The 20,218-nt window shown below is 42.6% G+C and overlaps 1 protein-coding gene across 1 annotated transcript in view; it reads right to left on the bottom strand.

Moving 5' to 3' along the window:
* LOC126336752 (division abnormally delayed protein-like) overlaps positions 1-15,298 on the bottom strand; it is a 504,185-nt gene extending 488,887 nt beyond the window's left edge. The window contains exon 1 of the mRNA XM_050000755.1: positions 14,756-15,298. Coding sequence (XP_049856712.1) covers positions 14,756-14,945 — 190 coding nt within the window. The 5' untranslated portion in view covers positions 14,946-15,298. The remainder of the gene's footprint in view (positions 1-14,755) is intronic.
* Between the last annotated feature and the right edge of the window lie 4,920 nt (positions 15,299-20,218).

The following is a 20,218-nucleotide window of genomic DNA, read 5'->3' as shown; positions in this document are numbered from 1 at the left end:
AATATACCATACCGTAGCTGTTCCATCAGATGCAGAACATTATCTTTTCTGGATGCGCGCAGGTTTTTGCACAGGGAGTTACTACTTTGTTTGGGGTCAACCATTGCTTCGTTTTCCTTGTGTTAGCACAAAGATACGTTTCTCGTCAGTAGTAACGATACATGATAGGAATGGTCGATGTTGTTCACAAGTCAACTGATAACGGGCAAGGAGAGATGCACATATGGACACTAGCTGATTTTTGTGATTTTGGCTTAGAGCATACATCCGATTTTTGAACGTTTTCAATTGCTTGCAAATGTCGCGGGTGGTGGAATGATAACAGTTCATCACGTTTGCCAGTTTCGAGTCCACTGGGTGAATCGTTGTGGATTAATGCGTTTAAACGATCTATCAAATCCCAAAGATCTTCCTGAGCATTGAGCCTCACTAACGTCAGAACCATCCTCCTTAAAACGAGAAAACCATTTACTTACCGTGATCTGTCCAATGTTATAAGCCCCTTACGTGGTGTAAATGTTTCTGCCTCTGCTGTCGCCCCTTATATTGTACTCAAATAGAAATATATGTCGGATATATTCCGATTTCTCCATTTGACACTCCATTTTCTAGAGTCCACAGCTCCACTAGTTATCTCCAAATGACAAAATGACAATATGTACACTCAAATAGCAGCAGTGAACTACAAATAAAAAATGACAATCGATAAATAAACCCCACCGTGTACGAAATTTTAACGTTTACATTTATAGGGCAAAATTATTCCTTCCCTGCCACATTCAAGCTTCTCATATTCCACGCCCCGACTTGTAGAACGTTATCCTTTCGTTGGTTATTCAATCTTTTTCTCATGGTCATCTCCCTCTTGGCAGCTCCCTCCCGCAGACCCGAATGCGGGATTATTTCGGAATCTTTTGGCAGTGGAGAGATCATTTTCGCACTTTTTCAAATACTGGCCACGAGCCGTGTGCATACACACGATGTGTCTTTAATGCAGCGGTTTCCATTGCCTTCTTATCCCCATCTCGTTGATCATTATTGAGTCTTCCGCGTGTAGGGGCATTTTGGGCTCCTCCCCTCTTTGTAAGACCGTTGGCAGAATGACGGTGATTTCTTATGTCGGAAGTCTTCGGCAGCCGTTGCTAATAAATTTTATTCAAAATTTAAGCAGTGGCGAGGTTCGAACCTGGGACCGAGGACGTTTTGATTGCTAGTCAAAGAAATTACCCCTAGATCACCTACAATGAAAATCAGTATTAGTTAAAGAACAATACTCACATCCATTACAAGAGGATGTGATACGTGTAGCTGAGTATCCATGGTTATGAATGTTCTTCTGCAACAGCTTTTTGGAGACCTATCGCAACCCGTAGTAAGACTCTGCCAGTAGTACCTCACCGGATTCGCCATGGGACCTGTTATCTGAGTCCATGGAATGAGTGTACTGCTTCAAGAACCGCTAATACGAGGCCAGATACATCAGAAGGAGGCGCTGGAAAATTGACTCGTCTACATATGTGACCTCCCTGCCTGCAGTCGTAAGCTTTCTATCATTTATGAGTGAATTGTTCGATGAAGTTATACCAGAAATCTATCACTTCGACGTTTAGTTTCATGACTATGAATATACTTATTGATAAAAGTCAGTTTCAGAATTTCTCTACGTAGCATTACTATGATAGTATTTAAGGGTTCTTAGGAAACCTCTGTTCTAAAACTGAAAGTTGATTATGCTCTGTACGCTAGTGTAACGGTGTTTGGAAAGTTTCTGCAGCATTACCTGGCATGTTGAACGTGTGGCTTTGTGAATTTATCACCATGTTGAGAAGGACAGTGGCTCCCAAAGGGGTGTGAAGCTTACGTGAACCTAGCAACTAGTGCCTGAAGAATATTTCGGTATCCTTTTGCTGCATACGTTAGTGTACGGGGATTTGGAAGATTCATTTGACATTACCTGTCGTGGAGAGCTTTCTGATTTTTATCATCGTGTAAGAGTGTAGCGTTCGTTGTGCCGAAGTATGGTAAAGTGGGCCTAATGCAATGTGGAAGTATTGTGACCGTTGGTTAGAAATATTATGTCAAAAAGTTTTTGGCAGTGTATCGGACAGCATGACCTGAGCTGAGTGTTAATGATCGTAAGATTACCTCTCATCCCTTAGTTGTGCCTGTATGTAAGTCTCGAGCTCAAGCTTTGTTTATTCGGTAGACTGAAAAATGAAGACAATACTGAGACCCAACAGCGCGGCCGCTGGCGTTGCAAACCCCGCGCGGCTGAGGTATTTGGGGACTTGGATCATTTCTTTGATATGTCAGACTACGCTGAGGAAATGCACCGTGGGTATTGAGTTTGTTTGATATCAGGAGAATTTGTGTTTATTATTTATTTATCTACGTATTGCTGTTACTTATGATGAAGTTACCGATCGATTTTTGATCAGATATCGTTTCGTTATCTCCATAATTGATGTAAGGGCCTTTGCGAGCGGGATATCATTTGAAGAGTGGCGGTGAGCGGAGAGCGCAACATTAGAGGATGCTGAAGTGATAAGCTTACTGGCCGGCCGGTGTGGCCGTGCGGTTCTAGGCGCTTTAGTCTGGAACCGCGCGACCGCTACGATCGCAGGTTCGAATCCTGCCTCGGGCATGGATGTGTGTGATGTCCTTAGTTTAGTTAGGTTTAAGTAGTTCCAACTTCTAGGGGACTGATGACCTCCGATGTTAAGTCCCATAGTGCTCAGAGCCATTTGAACCAACGTAAGTATATTTTTAGTAAGCAGTGTGTGTATATATATTTGATATCGGAGTTGTTAAAGTTTGTATTTAGTTATATGTACAACTGGTGACGAAGTGGGTGTTACTGTCCATTTTTTTTAAAATTTATCCACACAGTTGTAGACGATTACGATGATGGACACGTCATCGAGAGATCATCTGATAAAGACGATTATGATGATGATGGAAACATCAGCACCATATCATCTGATGAGGATCATGCAGCACGACACGGTGAGTATTGAGTGAAATATTCTGCCACAGGTATTGTATATTTTTAAGTACTGTGTAAACATTCACGCCCTGGTATGTTAAGTACGTAATTGTGCGCACTGCTGCCGATTTGTAGACGTGTCCGTGCATTGTTATTATCTGAAGGACTAGTTGGCTATAGGTTAGATCTAATCATTTCACATGTTGTTGCAGATTCTAATGGTGATGACGATACATCAGTTTTAGATGCATAAGTTGTAGTAAGCTATGGAATCGAGTGGGGGGGGGGAGGGGGGGGGGGGGGGGGAGGAGCGCCGTTCCCCGGCACGAATCCAACCGGCGGATTTGTGTCGAGGTCCGGTGAGCCGGCGAGTCTGTGGATGGTTTTTAGGCGGTTTTCCATCTGCCTCGGCAAATGCGGGCTGGTTCCCCTTATTCCGCCTCAGCAACACTATGTCGGCGATTGCTGTGCAAATAAGTTCTCCAAGTACGCGTACACCACCATTACTCTACCATGGAAACATGAGGGTTACACTCGTCTGGTGTGAGACGTGTCCTGGGGGGACCACCGGGGACCGAACCGCACAATAATCCTGGGTTCGGTGTTGGGCGGCGGTGAGGTGAAGTACACTGCGGTAGTCGCTGTGGGGTTGCAGACCACTGCAGCTGCGGCAGGGACGGATCCTCTCCGTCCTTTCTACGTCCCCGGTTAACATAACATTACATAAGCTATGGAATGTAACTGTAAATTATTTAAAAATAAATCTGTGTTTTTTTTTACATTTGTTGTACCGGGTGATCAAAAAGTCAGTATAAATTTGAAAACTGAATAAATCACGGAATAATGTAGATAGAGAAGTACAAATTGACCCACATGCTTGGAATGACAAGGGGTTTTATTAGAACCAAAAAAATACAAACGTTCAAAAAATGTCCGACAGATGGCGCTATATCTGATCAGAATAGCAATAATTCACATAATAAAGTAAGACAAAGCAAAGATGAAGTTCTTTACAGAAAATACTCAATATGTCCACCATCATTCTTCAACAATAGCTGTAGTCGAGGAATAATGTTATGAACACCACTGTAAAGCATGTCCGGAGTTATGGTGAGGTTCAAAATGGTTCAAATGGCTCTGAGCACTATGGGACAACATCTGTGGTCATCAGTCCCCTAGAACTTAGAACTGCTTAAACCTAACTAACCTAAGGACATCACAGACATCCATGCCCGAGGCAGGATTCGAACCTGCGACCGTAGCAGTCGCGCGGTTCCGGACTGCGCGCCTAGAACCGCGAGACCACCGCGGCCGGCAGTTATGGTGAGGCATTGGCGTCGGATGTCGTCTTTCAGCATCCCTAAATATGTCGGTCGATCACGATACACTCGCGACTTCAGGTAACCCAAAAGCCAATAATCGCACGGACTGAGGTCTGGGGACCTAGAAGGCCAAGCATGACGAAAGTGGCGGCTGAGCACACGATCATTGCCAAACGACGCGCGCAAGAGATCTTTCACGCATCTAGCAATACTTATTTTTTTTTAAATTCTAATCTAACCCCATATCATTCCAAGCATATGTGTCAATTTTTACCTCTCTATCTATGTTATTCCGTGGTTTATTAAGTTTTCAAATTTATACTGACTTTTGAACACCCGGTACTTAGTTTCTATATTCACTCTCTATAACGATATCACATTTACATCGAAGATTAGCTTTTTTCTATTGTATGATTCGTGTTAGGGGCTTCTCAGGTTTTATGTCGTTGTATGGTTAAGTTTTGTACACCATACACTGTGATAATATATTAATGTTATACCACCATAATAGCCTACATGTTTAAATAGCGTGTGTGAGTTACAGTCTTTTAAAGTAAGGGTGAGTGGGTGATATTATTTAAAAATGTGTTTGTTGTAAGGATGACGTCAGGCTGTGCGCCCCTTGTAGGCTTTATGAGATGTCAACGTTCATCTTCAGCCCTATACAATGTAGACACATATCTGCATAAAGTGATCAGTTTTTACAGAAGCCATGTATACCTGGTTTGCACATATCGGTGAGAGGCTTTCTCACTCAGTTTTACTCTACAGAAGCGCGTACATCCGCATAAAGTGTTCATTTTTTACAATAGGCTTGACTTGTGCATTGACATGTTCTCTCTACAAGAATGGACGCATTTATACTTCACTGAACTGAGGAAATGTCATCTAGAGGAGGCGACGTGTCAGGTGAATGGTCATCTCTAGCACTATGACGCAGACCGACATCTGCATAAATTGATTCATTTGTACACTAGCCAGACACATCTGGACTGCGGGAAACGGTGAACAGAGGACGCCTTAAACGATCAAGAATCTCACATAGATGCACTGTGTGGTACTGTTGATGGTGAAAGCGTGCCGAGACGGGAGCGCAGAGCATTGAAAGCACTCAAGGTGGTAGTCTGCATTTCGTAAAGGTCGTGAAGCGAAATTGAACGTCGTACAGCTCTTGAGTGAGAAATAATGTAGCATGATGTGGCAAGGTACCAGCCCGTACAGGGAACAGGAGACTGGCAAACACCAGACTGTATTCTTAGCTGGCTGCTGCAGACCAGTCTCTCGCAGGAGAAAGCGACGCGCCACGGCATTCGGATGAGGGTGTTTGGCAACATTTTGATGATGGAGATGGTGTGATAGTGCGATATGGCCCCTGAGGGTGGCAGCGTCATCCTAGCGCTGGCTGACACGGCGATCAGCTGACGACAGCTACAGCTGCGGTTGCAGTGACGTTTGTTTAAATAAAGGGTGAACTGTTCCTATTCTACTTTTCATATTCCCTCTACCCGATGGTGGTGGTGGTCTGTGCTGTGTCGTCATCGATACCTACAGTCATCTGTCGTCAGTTGGCAGTGCATTCTGTTGTAAAGGTGGTTGAGTTTTTCTGTCATGAAAAATGTCGCGCAAAATGGTTATAGACTGATACTCTCGTAAAAAGTACCATTCTTCTCCGTCTTATGTACTTATCGCGATTTTGATTGTTACGAGCCACCTTGCTACGTCATATGAAAGCGTTTAGCACTAAATTTTTATTGCTGCATGTCTGGTAATTACAAGTTCTCGTATTTGATACTTCTGTGGCGGATGACTATGTTTCTACCGATGAATTAGCCGCTACCCATTCTACAATTTTTTTTGTAATGAATTTTACAAGCATAGTACCTGATCCTAGCTTTATGGCCTCTGAACAACCTCACAAGTGTCCAACGCTAGGATGAGTATTGCACACCTCTTGATATTTCTATTTCCGTATGTGCAGGTTTCGTGGTTCCCATCATTTTAAATTAAGTCGTGTGCTGCACGGCCTTAAGGACTGCTCCAACTATGGAAGTCAGTCACATGTGGGGTATAGGATATTTTAGCGTGCTACAGCAGACTTCTCAAACGGAAGAATGAGGATTTGGAGTTTTGCCGCGAGCAATATATTTTACTGCGAGTCATCCACCCCGAACACTCATTTTTTGTGATGAATTTTGCATGTAAAGAGTCTAATTACGTGCGGTGTTTGCATTTGAAATTTCCCTGCCATTTTACCTCAGGTCACACTATGGACACATTCGTGCAGACACACACATCGACATAAAGTGTTCGATTTTTTTTTATTTTTACAATAGGTAGACTCATCTGTCTGCAACGCACGTTTCCTTTCTATAAGGACGGATGCATTGAATAAGTAATGCATATATCTAGATTTTCAATTTCCAAGCGGAACATACGTGCAGGTTTCACGTTCCCTGTCACTTTAACTTAGGCCATGCAGTGCGGCAACATCAAGACTGTTCCAGCTATGGAATGTCAGAACTATTTCATTGCCTTCCTCTGCCAAAATGTGGGTACAGTGGAATTCTCAAACGGTATGGCGGTCAAGAACTTCGCCACCACGAAAACGGGGTTAGCTTAGTGCCGCCACGGTCAGCTACCTCGGGCGACAACTTGTCCGTAGGCTACCTTCACTGGTGTTTGCTTAAAGCGGAGAGATCCGAACGTAGAGTCAGGAGAAGCAGTGATGATACCCTTCTGAGTAAATAACAGCTTTGGAAAATACCTCAAGTGGGTCACCAGACAGGCTTGGACCAGTACACATATCCTTACTTCAAAAAAATGTTCAAATGTGTGTGAAATCTTATGGGACTTAACTGCGAATGTTATCAGTCCCTTAGCTCACACACTAAATTATCCTAAGGACAAACACCCACACCCATGTCCGAGAGAGGTCTCTAACCTCCGCCGGGACCAGCCGCACAGTCCATGACTGCAGCGAATCAGACCGATCGGCTAATCCCGTGCGGCATATCCTTAGTCTCTGATGACATAGTGCCAGTATTCCAGGACTTAGATTCTGACGTCAGAGAACCTGTCCCTTTATGTCAAGTCTGGGACAGTATGCCAGAATTCTACATTGTCATAAATACCTCAGAGCTGGATAGTGACGTCATAGAGGTAGTGCCAATATTCCAAGTCTTGGATTCTGACATCATGCAGCGGTGCTAGTATATCATGGTTGCCAAGTTCGATCACCGTCTTGTATTCCAAGTCCACCACCTAGGATCTGATGTCATACTAGGCCCGTGCCAGTATTCCAAGCCTTGGATTTGACATCATATAGCCAGAGTCGGTACTCCAAGTCAGCCAGCACGACAATGCACCATCTTGCATTTCCCCCATTTGAATTTGGTCAGACAGAGGAGGGGATGGTGGGTGAAGAAATCCCACTATGTCATCGATAATACACTTTGTGTGCCCGAATGCTTCTTACTTTTACCTTATCACATTTAGTTTTCAATATTCTTCTGTAGCACCTAATCTCAAACGCTTCCTTTTTCTTCTGTTCTGACTTTATAACTGTCCATGATCCAGTACCATAAAATGCTGTGTTCTAAACATACATTCTGAGAAATTTATACCTCAAATTGAGGCCATTAATAATCTCTTGGCCATTAATAATCTCTTTGCGTCTACTAGTCTCCGTTTCATGTCCTTGATTCGTTCGTCATGGTTTATTTTGCTTTAAGGTAGAAGAATGAACTTGTCTACATCGTTATCACCAATTTTGATGATCCATTTTTTTGCTGTTCTCGTTACTTTTGTTTTCTTCCGGTTTACTCTCAATCCATACTCCTTACTCATTAGTGTTCATTCCACACAATACATTCTGTAATTCTTCTCCACTTTCACTGAGGATAGCAATGTCATCCTTCCACCTTGAATTTTATTTCCATCACGGGTTCTTCGATGTGTACATTGAACAATAGCTGTGAAATACTGCATACCTGTCTTAAACCGTTTTTAATCCGAATACTTTCTTCTTGGCCTTACATTCTTCTTGTTTTCTCTCTGTTCTTCTACATATAGCATATTACCCGTCTTTCCCTGTAGCTTACTCCTATTTTTCTCAGGATTTTGAACATCTTACAGTATTTTACGTTGTCGAACGCTTCTTCTAGGTTGACAAACCCTTTGAGCGTTTCTTGATTTTTCTTGTCTTGCCTCCACTATCAAGCGCAATGTCACGACTGCTCATCAGCAAGGGGCCTTTATTAGAAGAAACAGAGAAAATGCACCGAAGAGCACCACGTTTAATAGGCGCGACAGCCCGGCGGAGATGTTCATCATGGTGGCAGACTTTACAAGAGAGGCGCTTTGCGATCACGGAGAGCATTACAGTTAAAACTGCCAGAGCGCACGTACCAGGAAGTCCACGTACGTCTCGCGGCGAGAAAATCAGAGAAAGTAGAGCGCACGCGAGACTTGCTAGCAATCATTCTTCCCACGCACCATACTCGAAGGCAGCAGGGTACGGGGGAAATGGAAGTGGTACTGTGACCATCCTCAACCACACACCGTAAAGTATTTTGTAGAGCATAGATGTGGATGTAGATGAAGCGGAAGAAACTTTTAACTATTGTGAACTATCGTACTATTGTATCTGTGTAACAGCTGTCATGGCGAAACATCAAGCATTCGCTACGTTGCTAGAAGATTACTGACTGGAGACGGTGTCTGCCTCAAGGTTCCTAGTTCCTCAGAGGTGTCAACCGCTCGTGGCTGGCTCATCGCATTTCAAAACTCGCCGCAGCAGTCCATCAGGATGTGAGCTCAGTGTCGCGGCATCCGCAGCATCTTATCTGCAGACACTCAGCATCCTGATGCGTCAAATCGCCTGTATCTTTCTTGAGCAAACAGATGTGTCAGTCAGCTTCCACTACTGTTCTGTGAATGTGTTGTTTACAACTCGAAATCCTCTGTCTGGGCACAGCTACTGAATGTTAGCGCCTGCCGATACTGCTAAACTTGTCCCTTCTGGTGGGTAAGTTTTTGCTTGTGAGAATCATACCGACAGGCACTTGGAAGTGAATACTGTCAACGTGGAGATATACAAGGACCTCCTTTGCCCAGCCCTCATTAACTCAGATTTAATTTTTAGGGTTCCGTACCTCAATCGATAAAAATGGAACCCTTTAGGATAGCTTTGTTGTTGTCTATCTGTCCGCTGTTAAAACGCTTTTTCTCACAAACGAGGAGACGTATCAAGTTGAAATTTACGTCACAAACTAAGGCCTATGGCCCCTTTGCGGTATAATAAACGGTAGCTTGTAAGTCAATGCAATCAAAAGATATCTTTTGATACTCGCAAACTCACTCATCAAAACCTATAGGGTACCTCCCGTTGAACTAGACTCGTGAAACTTGGTAAGAAGCAAGGTTTCACAGTATACGTACACGAAAAAATCCGAAAACTGTTTTTGTCGTTTCTCATCCGCCTGTTTGTCTGTCCCTCTATTAAGAGCTCTTTCTCTCGGGAACGGGTATGCGTATCAAGTTCAAATTTATGTCACACACTAAGGTTTACGATCCCTTGGCGGTGTAAAACATACAAGCTTCTAAGTCAATGTAATCAAATATACGACCATTTACGTCACATATATCGATACTCGGCAACTCACTCATTAAAACCTTTACGTATGTCCCGCTCACGTAATATCATGAAATTTGGTAAGAAGCCAAGTACAAGCAAGGGAAAAATTGTTAATTATTTCACATAAAAATATCTTTTTGCTCTTAGAACTTACATTTTATTCATTATCCGTTAAAAGCATAATCGAAAATTTTTACTGCACGCAAACCTAAAAGATAAGTTGTAGTCATGTTTTAGAATGTAAATAAATATAAGTTATTAAGTCTTCTCTCTTCACAGGTATAAACTTAAGACCCCGCTAGCTTCTTTTGATATTTTGTGGCTGGTCTCAGGAACTACTGCAGAGATTTTGATACGGTGTTGGAGTTGCTAGTATCGATACTGATAACAGGCAAAAATTGTCGAGCTTTTCGATTCCCGGGACCGAGGAACTATCTATATGCATAATCAAGGTTGTACGCAGCCCTCAGAGCGCGAGTCCTACTCGCACTTCGCCATTTTTTCCTTTCCTTTTTTTTTTATGGGAAAATGTGTGGAACACATTGGCGCGGAACGGTATATGTTCAGTTGTTATGTTCGCACCGCAGGTCGCCTGTTCCAGGCTCGCAGTTTTCTATATACACTAACGAGAAAAAATCGCAACTCCAAAAAAATTAAACTGGAGTGAAGAAATTTCGGGAATACATTTGTCTAGGTAATATTCTGAAGTGATTAATATTGCAAGATCACAGTTTAATGTAAGCGCAACATAAGGCATTGCAAATGTGAGATGCTTGTACATTAATGAGTGGTATAACCGCCAGAATGATGAACGCACGCATGCAAGTATGTATGCTTTGTGTAATGCAGGGCCGGCCGCGGTGGCCGTGCACGTTCTAGGCGCTCCAGTCCGGAGCCGCGCTGCTGCTACGGTCGCAGGTTCGAATCCTGCCGCGGGCATGGATGTGTGTGATGTCCTTACGTTAGTTAGGTTTAAATAGTTCTGAGTTCTAGGGGACTGATGACCACAGCAGTTGAGTCCCATAGTGCTCAGAGCCATTTGAACCATTTGTAATGCAGGTGTTGGATGTCAGTTTGTGGGATGGAATTCGATGCCTGTTCCACTTTGTCAATACAGGGACGGTTAATGCTTTCCCATGCGTGCTCGATTGACGGCAGATATGCTGATCGAGCAGGCCAAGGCTCAATGTCAACACTATGTGTGCATGTTGCGTTACATCAGTGGCATGTGGACGTGCGTTATCCTGTTGGAAAATATTCCTGGAATGCTGCTCATGAATGGCAGCACAGCGGGTCGAATCACCAGACTGACGTACAAAATTGCGAACAGGGTGCGTGGGATAGCGCCGGCCGAGGTGACCGAGCGGTTCTACGCTCTACAGTCTGGAACCGCGCGACCGCTACGGTCGCAGGTTCGAATCCTGCCTCGGGCATGGATGTGTGTGATGTCCTTAGGTTAGTTAGGTTTAAGTAGTTCTAAGTTCTAGGGGACTGATGACCTCAGAAGTTAAGTCCCATAGTGCTCAGAGCCATTTTTTGTCTTATAGTCACATAGGGCCAGTTAGTCACGCAAGAGAGCAAGGAAACGGGGCTAACTCCGCGTCATATTTAGCTTAAAGTCTTTTTTGTCCACAGAGCTGTGGTTGTGGAAAAGCAGTAGCTGGCGACAGCATACTCGCATAAAATTTTCTTCATTTTCTTGTCCTGACGGGCTTCACTGCGAACTTAACGTTTTCGACACCGTTCTCACTTACCATCGTCACAAGAAAACTGAAAGAAATTAATCGACAGGTGTCACTGTCGATAGTGGCTGGCAGTGCCTGATTGAAAGTGTGCACCTAACTTTGTGCCAGCCGTCCATGAGCGGCTCTTAAGGGCATGCTAGAAATGTTTTCCTTACAATTAATCTCTGCGAAACATGAGGAAGATACAATAATTTGGCTTTATTTAAATGGGAAACTTACTTTTCATGGTTATCCAAAACGAATACACCGTAGGACCATTCGACACGCGGGTGTCTCGGTTTGAGATGTTCTAAGAAGTGTAAGGTGTACAGTAGGACCATGCAATACGCGGGTGTCTCGGTTTGAGATAACTGTAACAAGTGTAAGGTGTTATGACACCCTGAACGGCAAAACCGATTTCTTCAACTTTCCTTTCCCTCTATGAAGATTGACACGATCCTGGGTGTATGTTTCTTCAGATGAAAAATAAATACAAGCACTTCATTAATCACTAATCTTATACTTACGGCATTTGCTCGACATAATAGGCTCTTATATTCTTACAAAATTTTTTTTGTCACAGCTGCTACGTCCGCTTCTTTGTAATGTTACAGTAACGAGGAGCTTATCTTCGATCGTGTGGACCCTTGTTGCAGATACTGCTCAGAGAAAACGAAGAGACGCTGAATGAATGATAAATGTTTCCTATCGGTAAATATATCGAAAATAGCTTACAGGATTTTCGATTTCGCGCGTAAACGTACAAAAAAAGGAAAAAAAATTAAACTGGAGATATGTAAAATAGAAAAGTCCCTTTCACGAACAGTTGCAACTCTGTCTTGTAGTTCCTTTATCATTGCATGTTGTAGGTTAGTCTTTCACCTTCCGCGTACATTAACGTAAATATCTGAGCATTGGATGCTAAATGTTGCGAAACATGCTTGTTTTATGTAGCCTTGCCCCGCAAAAGACTGCTGATTTCGTTTGTTACTTACAGGTGGCAAAAGCATTTAAAACTAATTTCACTTAGTAGTTACATTAAAATTACTATGCGATCTAAAAAATGACTGAGAATAGTGAGAAGATTTTTATGAGCTTGAAAATAATAGCAATTTATCTCTACTGTTTAAGGCACCATGATCAAGTTCGCTAAAAGAGGTGAAAAGGTTTACGCGAGGTGCAAGCATTGAAGCTCGTGTCATTACATCAAAAAGATCGTATGCCATAAGATATTCTACCTGCTTTAATTTTCGAACTCATAGAAGTAGGTCATGGCAGCCAGAAAGACTTGTAGTTTTTATGGTGTTGTTGTACAATTTCAATGACATTTTACATCATCATTCAAAATTGCCGGTGTCGTGTTGCCAAACAGTTAACGAACGTTAGTGCTCTGTGCAGGCAGTAACTGAATAGCGCGTTTGAAGCACGGCCCGTCGAAGCATTTTCCGTTAACCAAGGCGACGGTGGTCTTTCATCCATATCGGTCAAACGAGCGAGACCAAAGTTCCGCTAATCAACGCCGAAGGCCGGCGGGCTGGGCGAGGTCAAGAAATAGCCGAGGTTAGCAGTTCAGTTCAGAGTTAGCAGATGGCCGCTTGCTTAACTCGTGCAGTCGCCGGTATGCTCTGGGAGCGGCATTCGCACAGCCGCTGCGTGCGTTGCATCGACAGCTGCTGCTGTATGAATGAGCAGGTGTGCCTGCTACAAAAGACACGCTGTCTGCTGCTTAATGCACGGGGACACCTGCTAAGAGGTTGCAAAGGAAACCGTTGATGTAGAACGATTTACGGTGAAAATTAGGCGCGAAAGGCTGATGAAATTCATACGTCCTTTGTGATTTTCTCAGCAAAACGGCAGATTCTGGTTTACCTCATGGTGACATCACAGTGACATAAACCACAAAAATGCTAAATACAGCACTAAATCTGGCGTCAAGCCTTGAAGAGCGCTTAAAACCTTGTTTCACTCTCTTAAAGGCAATTTTTGCCGGATCACAAATCTTTGGTAAAATCAGATACAACTCGTGCACAACTGGACAAAAAATAAGGCTACAAATGGCATTTCCTACACTAGAGCGAACAGCCGTACAAAGCTTGTAGCGCATTTCTTGTCAACCTGTCAAAATGTGTGCAAACCTGTCGTCTACAAAAAGCGGAAAATAAAAATCGTTGGCCAACTTCGCAGCAGCTGTATGTAAATTACACCAGAGCGTAAGAAAACGCATTTTGCATGCTGCACATTCAGTTTTTTTTTTTTTTTTTTTTGTGCATCCAGAAACGTTTCGCCTGATCCACTGAAGATGCCTAGTAACTAAGGTGAAACGCCATTGGCTGCACGAAAAAAAAAAATTAAAGAATCCTTAATGAACAGCATGCAAAGGACATTTTCCTTTGAATTACCGTAGTTTATACGGAAAATCTTCGACGGACCATGATTTAAACGGTCTATCGAAATACTGGATGCACAGGGTACCAGCACTCGTTGATAGGCAAAACGGCACTAGTAATTTTGAGTACTGGTATCGGATGCCATAGATGTATAACAATAGCACCAAACACCGCATGTTCTGTGGGTTTGATAAGCAGAAACGAGTTCACTATTGCAGTTTAAATATTTTGAATTTTAATTTTGTTGCAAATACCGTACGTAAAAAATTTTGCCAGCTATGTATCTTGACTGCGTAGTCTCGCTATGACTGTGAGTTTATGAAAATATTTCACCAGTAAAAATATTAATAAAGCTGACACACTTCGTTTTCCAGACGACGTCAAGCGTCCATCATATACGTACTTCAAATTGCCGGTAACGGTGGCTTTTAGGCGAAATGGAAGACATAATGGTCCATACACAGACGTTAGAATTCTTTCATAATCTCTGACAGAAAAAGATACAATTTAAAAAATATAAACTAAGTGGTGTATACAACTCCGGCACTTGAACAATCCTCCATCTTTAGTTCATTGTTGGGATGCTAACGGCTTTGCAAACTACAGCTGGTCAGAAATGAGACGCATTTCGCTAACTAATTTATCCGTTATTGTCAGCGCTCGTTGCGAAAAAGGCAAAAGAATGCAGTGCAGAAACTTACCATTTATGGGCTTGTCCGGTATGTCAACCGATATATTCTTCATTTCGAAGATCGGTTTCACAGCCGCGCAAGACGTCACCACATTTTCGGGCGTTTGTCCAGTACCCGCGAGTGCGTTCCCAAACACGACATAAGTACACATGCACAAAAATGACAACACTGTCACGGAACACAACTCTCTTCTCGACATTTTCTCCGGCCGGTGTCTACCGAAATAAAAACTCGGGAAGAAACACTACACGACAATGCCGGCGGGAGAAAACGGAGCATTCACTGGAGACGACCGGTAGCTGGAATGCGCATTCACAGCTACGCGCGAAGGCTGGAACTAAATACGAATCTGGCGGTATTCACACGTGCGCGGACATGCGCTTTATTCCGCACCACACGCACCGTTCAGTTCGCAGCGCGCACTAGCAAAGCGCCACACAGTAGGTTACTAGCTGATGCCGGCACGGACGCTGGCAAACTACTCAGCTGATGCGACCTACCGCATGCTTGCACGTCTCCCAAGCACGCTCTCTGCCTACCCGCCCCCACTACGCCGATACACACATTCATGGGACGCTGACCGCGTCGCGAGCGTCATCTACCGACAAACATTGGCATCTGCTGCGCGGCATTCGAGCCGCACGCTGCTGCGGCCACCTGGCGGCACGAATTTCAACTGCTTGCGGCACGAGTTCCATCATTTGCATCAAAATAGAATTCGGTTACTTCCGAGCCGCGAGTGGAATGCGACGCCGTGGAGAATAAAGGAAGGCTATAACGTTTCTGAATGTCATCCGATCACCGCCACCCACAGAAACATCTCAATATTGAATTATAATCGTCACAGACTTGCAAATCATCGTACTCCACCCCAGTGAGCCAGTTTTTACATGATTACATTATTTTATCCATGATGATTTGAGAAAGCCGCGACTGTTTTCGTAAATTTAAATATTTCATAACCATAGAATAAAGGTGGCAGGGGAAAATACAGGAAGCGAAAGGCTATTTATAATTTGTACAGAAAGCAGATGGCAGTTATAAGAGTCGAGGGACATGAAAGGAAAGCAGTGGTTGGGAAGGGAGTGAGACAGGGTTACAGCCTCTCCCCGATGCTATTCAATCTGTATATTGAGCAAGCAGTAAAGGAAACAAAAGAAAAGTTCGGAGTAGGTATTAAAATCCATGGAGAAGAAATAAAAACTTTGAGGTTCGCCGATGACATTGTAATTCTGTCAGAGACAGCAAAGGACTTGGAAGAGCAGTTGAACGGAATGGACAGTGTGTTGAAAGGAGGGTATAAGATGAACATCAACAAAAGCAAAACGAGGATAATGGAATGTAATCGAATTAAGTCGGGTGATGCTGAGGGAATTAGATTAGGAAATGAGACTCTTAAAATAGTAAAGGAGTTTTGCTATTTGAGGAGCAAAAACTGATGATGGTCGAAGTAGAGAGGATATAAAATGTAGACTGGCGATGGGAAGGAAAGTGTTTCTGAAGAAGAGAAATTTGTTAACATCGAGTATAGACTTAAGTGTCAGGAAGTCATTTCTGAAAGTATTTGTATGGAGTGTAGCCATGTATGGAAGTGAAACATGGACAATAAATAGTTTAGACAAGAAGAGAATAGAAGCTTTCGAAATGTGCTGCTAAAGAAGAATGCTGAACATTAGATGGGTAGATCACATAACTAATGAGGAGATTGTTGTTGTTGTGGTCTTCAGTCCTGAGGCTGGTTGGAGGCAGCTTTCCACGCTACCCTATCCTGTGCATGCGTCTACATCTTCCAGTACCTACTGCAACCTACATCCTTCTGAATCTGCTTAGTGTACTCATCTCTTGGTCTCCCTCTACGATTTTTACCCTCCACGCTGTCCTTCAATACTAAATTTGTGATCCCTTGATGTCTCAGAACATGTCCTACCAACCGATCGATCCCTTCTTCTAGTCAAGTTGTGCCACAAACTCCTCTTCTCCCCAATTCTATTCAATACCTCCTCATTAGTTATGTGATCTACCCATCTAATCTTCAGAATTCTTCTGTAGCACCACATTTCGAAAGCTTCTATTCTCTTCTTGTCCAAACTAATTATCGTCCACGTTTCACTTCCATAAGTGGCTACACTCCATACAAATACTTTCAGAAACGACTTCCTGACACTTAAATCTACACCTGATGTTAACAAATTTCTCTTCTTCAGAAACGCTTTCCTTGCCATTGCCAATCTACATTTTATATCGTCTCTACTTCGACCATCATCAGTTATTTTGCTCCCCAAATAGCAAAACTCCTTTACTGCTTTAAGTGTCTCATTTCCTAATCTAATTCCCCGATTTAATTCGACTACATTCCATTATCCTCGTTTTGCTTTTGTTGATGTTCATCTTATATGCTCCTTTTAAGACACTCTACATTCCGTTCAACTGCACTTCCATGTCCTTTGCTGTCTCTGACAGAATTACAATGTCATCTGCGAACCTCAACGTTTTTATGTCTTCTCCATGGATTTTAATACCTACTCCGAATTTTTCTTTCGTTTCCATTACTGCTTGCTCAATATACAGATTGAATAACATCGGGGAGAGGCTACAACCATGTCTCACTCCCTTCCCAGCCACTGCTTCCCTTTCATACCACTCGACTCTTATAACTGCCATCTGGTTTCTGTACAAATTGTAAATAGCTTTTCGCTCCCCGTATTTTACTCCTGCCACCTTCAGAATTTGAAAGAGAATATTCCAGTCAACACTGTCAAAAGCTTTCTCTAAGTCTACAAATGCTACAAAAGTAGGAGGAAAAATGAGGAGGTATTGAATAGAATTTGGGAGAAGAGGAGTTTGTGGCACAACTTGACCAGAAGAAGGGATCGGTTGGTAGGACATGTTCTGAGGCATCAAGGGATCACCAATTTAGTATTGGAGGGCAGCGTGGAGGGTAAAAATCGTAGAGGGAGACCAAGAGATGAATACACTAAGCAGATTCAGAAGGATGTAGGTTGCAGTAGGTACTGGGAGATGAAGAAGCTTGCACAGGATAGAGTAGCATGGAGAGCTGCATCAAACCAGCCTCAGGACTGAATACCACAACGACAACAGTATAAATCTGCCCTAGGTTTCAATATGTGACATATCAACGAAGCAGACATCTGTGCTGTAATGTGTCAAGACAAAAATGTGAAATTTGCAAGGAACATCTTTGCTGCCGACTGATGTGTTACGGTGAAATAAATCACAAAAGGTGTGTCCGTTTTGTGGTTTTTCTGCACTGGTATTAAATCTGCGGGCTCTTAGTTGGAGGAAAGCGTTAGTGATGACCTCCAACAGATGCGGCAGCGATGTTCGAGCAGTAAATTAGCCATAGCAGCAGACAGAACACCGAAAACTCTACAAATATATTACGCTGCCTAGAAATGTGCCGTCTGTGGGCAGTATTAACAATATTCGTGATAGCATCTCGCAGGCTACATAGACCAAGGAGGTTATGTTATGTAAAGTTCGTTGTTCTGTAGAAAATGAGTTCAAAACAAGACGAAAGAGCATTATTGTTATTAGAGTGCATGGAAATGTCTAAACCACTGACGATATTGCGTGGTGTTAGAACAAATGAGTACTGGTGTGTTAAGAATGATGGATCGTATGATTTGTTGCTCAGAAAACATAGGGAAGGCCCACGAAGGAAGATATTTTTTTTTAAAAAAAAGTACTTTATACAGAGTTCTGAGTAAACGTATACATGGTGAGTCATGTAAGATGTAATACCCCATTTATTTCGTGATCTGTATTAGATATCTAAATGAGTTTATCGAGAAATGATAGTTAGCTAAGAGGTGCTTACTTTAGTATGTAATAAAAAGTCTTCAGTATTTTATTGATCAAGATATTGAAGGAAGTATGATTTTTTAAAAATAGAATGTTTACCTTTTTACGGCAACGGAAAGCGCTTTAAAAGATGAGACAGTGGTGCAACGGTTGTTAATTTTGAGGCTGAAACTCTTCGCAAAAGAGCACGAGAAACATTCTGAAACTGAAAAGCAAGTCAGCTGAAATCGGCTATTGCGCTGTAAACATGACCATCGCAGTCTACGTCGTTGTATCAAGTTTTTCAACTGTTTACTTATCAGAACTGCACAACAAGCGTCTTCTTTCGAAAGGTCATTTTTGCTTCAACATTTTTTGCATGCAGACATGTCTAATATTCTGCGTGGTGTCTGTTTGTTCTATATCGTGTCTCCCTACCACTTTCGCGCAACGACGCTCTGAGCGTGTTTTTTAGGAAATTGACTAGTTTGAACCTGGGACCTGTTGCTGGTAAGGAGACGACAGACCACACATGAGATGTAGAGTTCAGAAGAGTTCAGTGAGACTGGCGATGATATAACCAAATATTTAATGATTTCAGCGTCAGCTCCACTGCACTCCTTGTAAAAGAATCTTGATACTAACTAAATTTAGTGAAAGGGGTTCAAAGCTTTCCCATTTTTAGTTAACTGGTAAAATAACGTCGAAAGAGCAGTTACGTTTACCACTGGAAATTTTGTTCTACTCACAAAACATTGTTTATAAATTGCACTATTGATAAAAGGAAATGTTTTAATACAGGATAATAAAAACCAACTGTGTTCAACAAAAATATGAACGAATATTCCCTGAGTGGGTTTCCAAGTTCTACAATGCATCGAAGGATGATCTATGCCATATCACATCTATAATCTAGGTTTAAATTAAGCTTCACAAGAGAGAAAACTATCAAAATGGTCTACAGTGACCCTCAATTATCTTTAATTACTTATCTAACTTGTCGTAAATTACAGTGGCTGATGTGGCTTCTCAATAACTATATAACAGAAAAATCATCGCATTTCAGATTTTTACTTCAAGTGGCAAATGTGAACACCATGAGCTATAATTGACGATCGACACTAGTATTACGCAAAAATGGGGTGTAATAGATGAGACTTCTGCAGTTCTGAGTGAAGCTTTATGCGCTGTTATGCGGCATCGCGTGCGTTCATTACCTTGTCGGTGTTCGTCAGGTGGCGGCGGGCAGCACAGCTCCGCTCACCTCGCCGTCTCGGAAGCAACCCTCTCCTAACTTCTCCTTACTACAATTTGCCGAAATTGGTTTAAAAAAACTATCTGGCTGTGTTTTCATCTGACCAATCAGTTTCTCCGCCTACAAAAATTCTGTCTATCCAACGAGAAACGTTATACTTTTCGTGGTGGGGTAATGTTTTTAAAGTTTGCAACGTAAAAGAGACGCGAAAAAGTATCACCCTAAAACTTGCAGCTGGTGTGGTCCTTTTAGTATTATCGTAAGATCTATACTATTCTTCTGGAGGGCTCTATCTTTTAACATGGGCTAGGGGGTGGTCCTGACGTAACAGAGACGTGAAAAAGTCTCACGCTAAAACTTGCGGCTGGGGTAGCCCTTTTTGTATTATCATAAGATCTATACTGTTCTTCTGGGGG

The sequence above is a fragment of the Schistocerca gregaria genome, chromosome 2, assembly GCF_023897955.1.
Source record: "Schistocerca gregaria isolate iqSchGreg1 chromosome 2, iqSchGreg1.2, whole genome shotgun sequence".
Taxonomy (NCBI): Eukaryota; Metazoa; Arthropoda; class Insecta; order Orthoptera; family Acrididae; genus Schistocerca; species Schistocerca gregaria.
The sequence above is the reverse complement of the archived record's forward strand: the minus strand, read 5'-3'. Positions and strand labels throughout refer to the sequence as shown.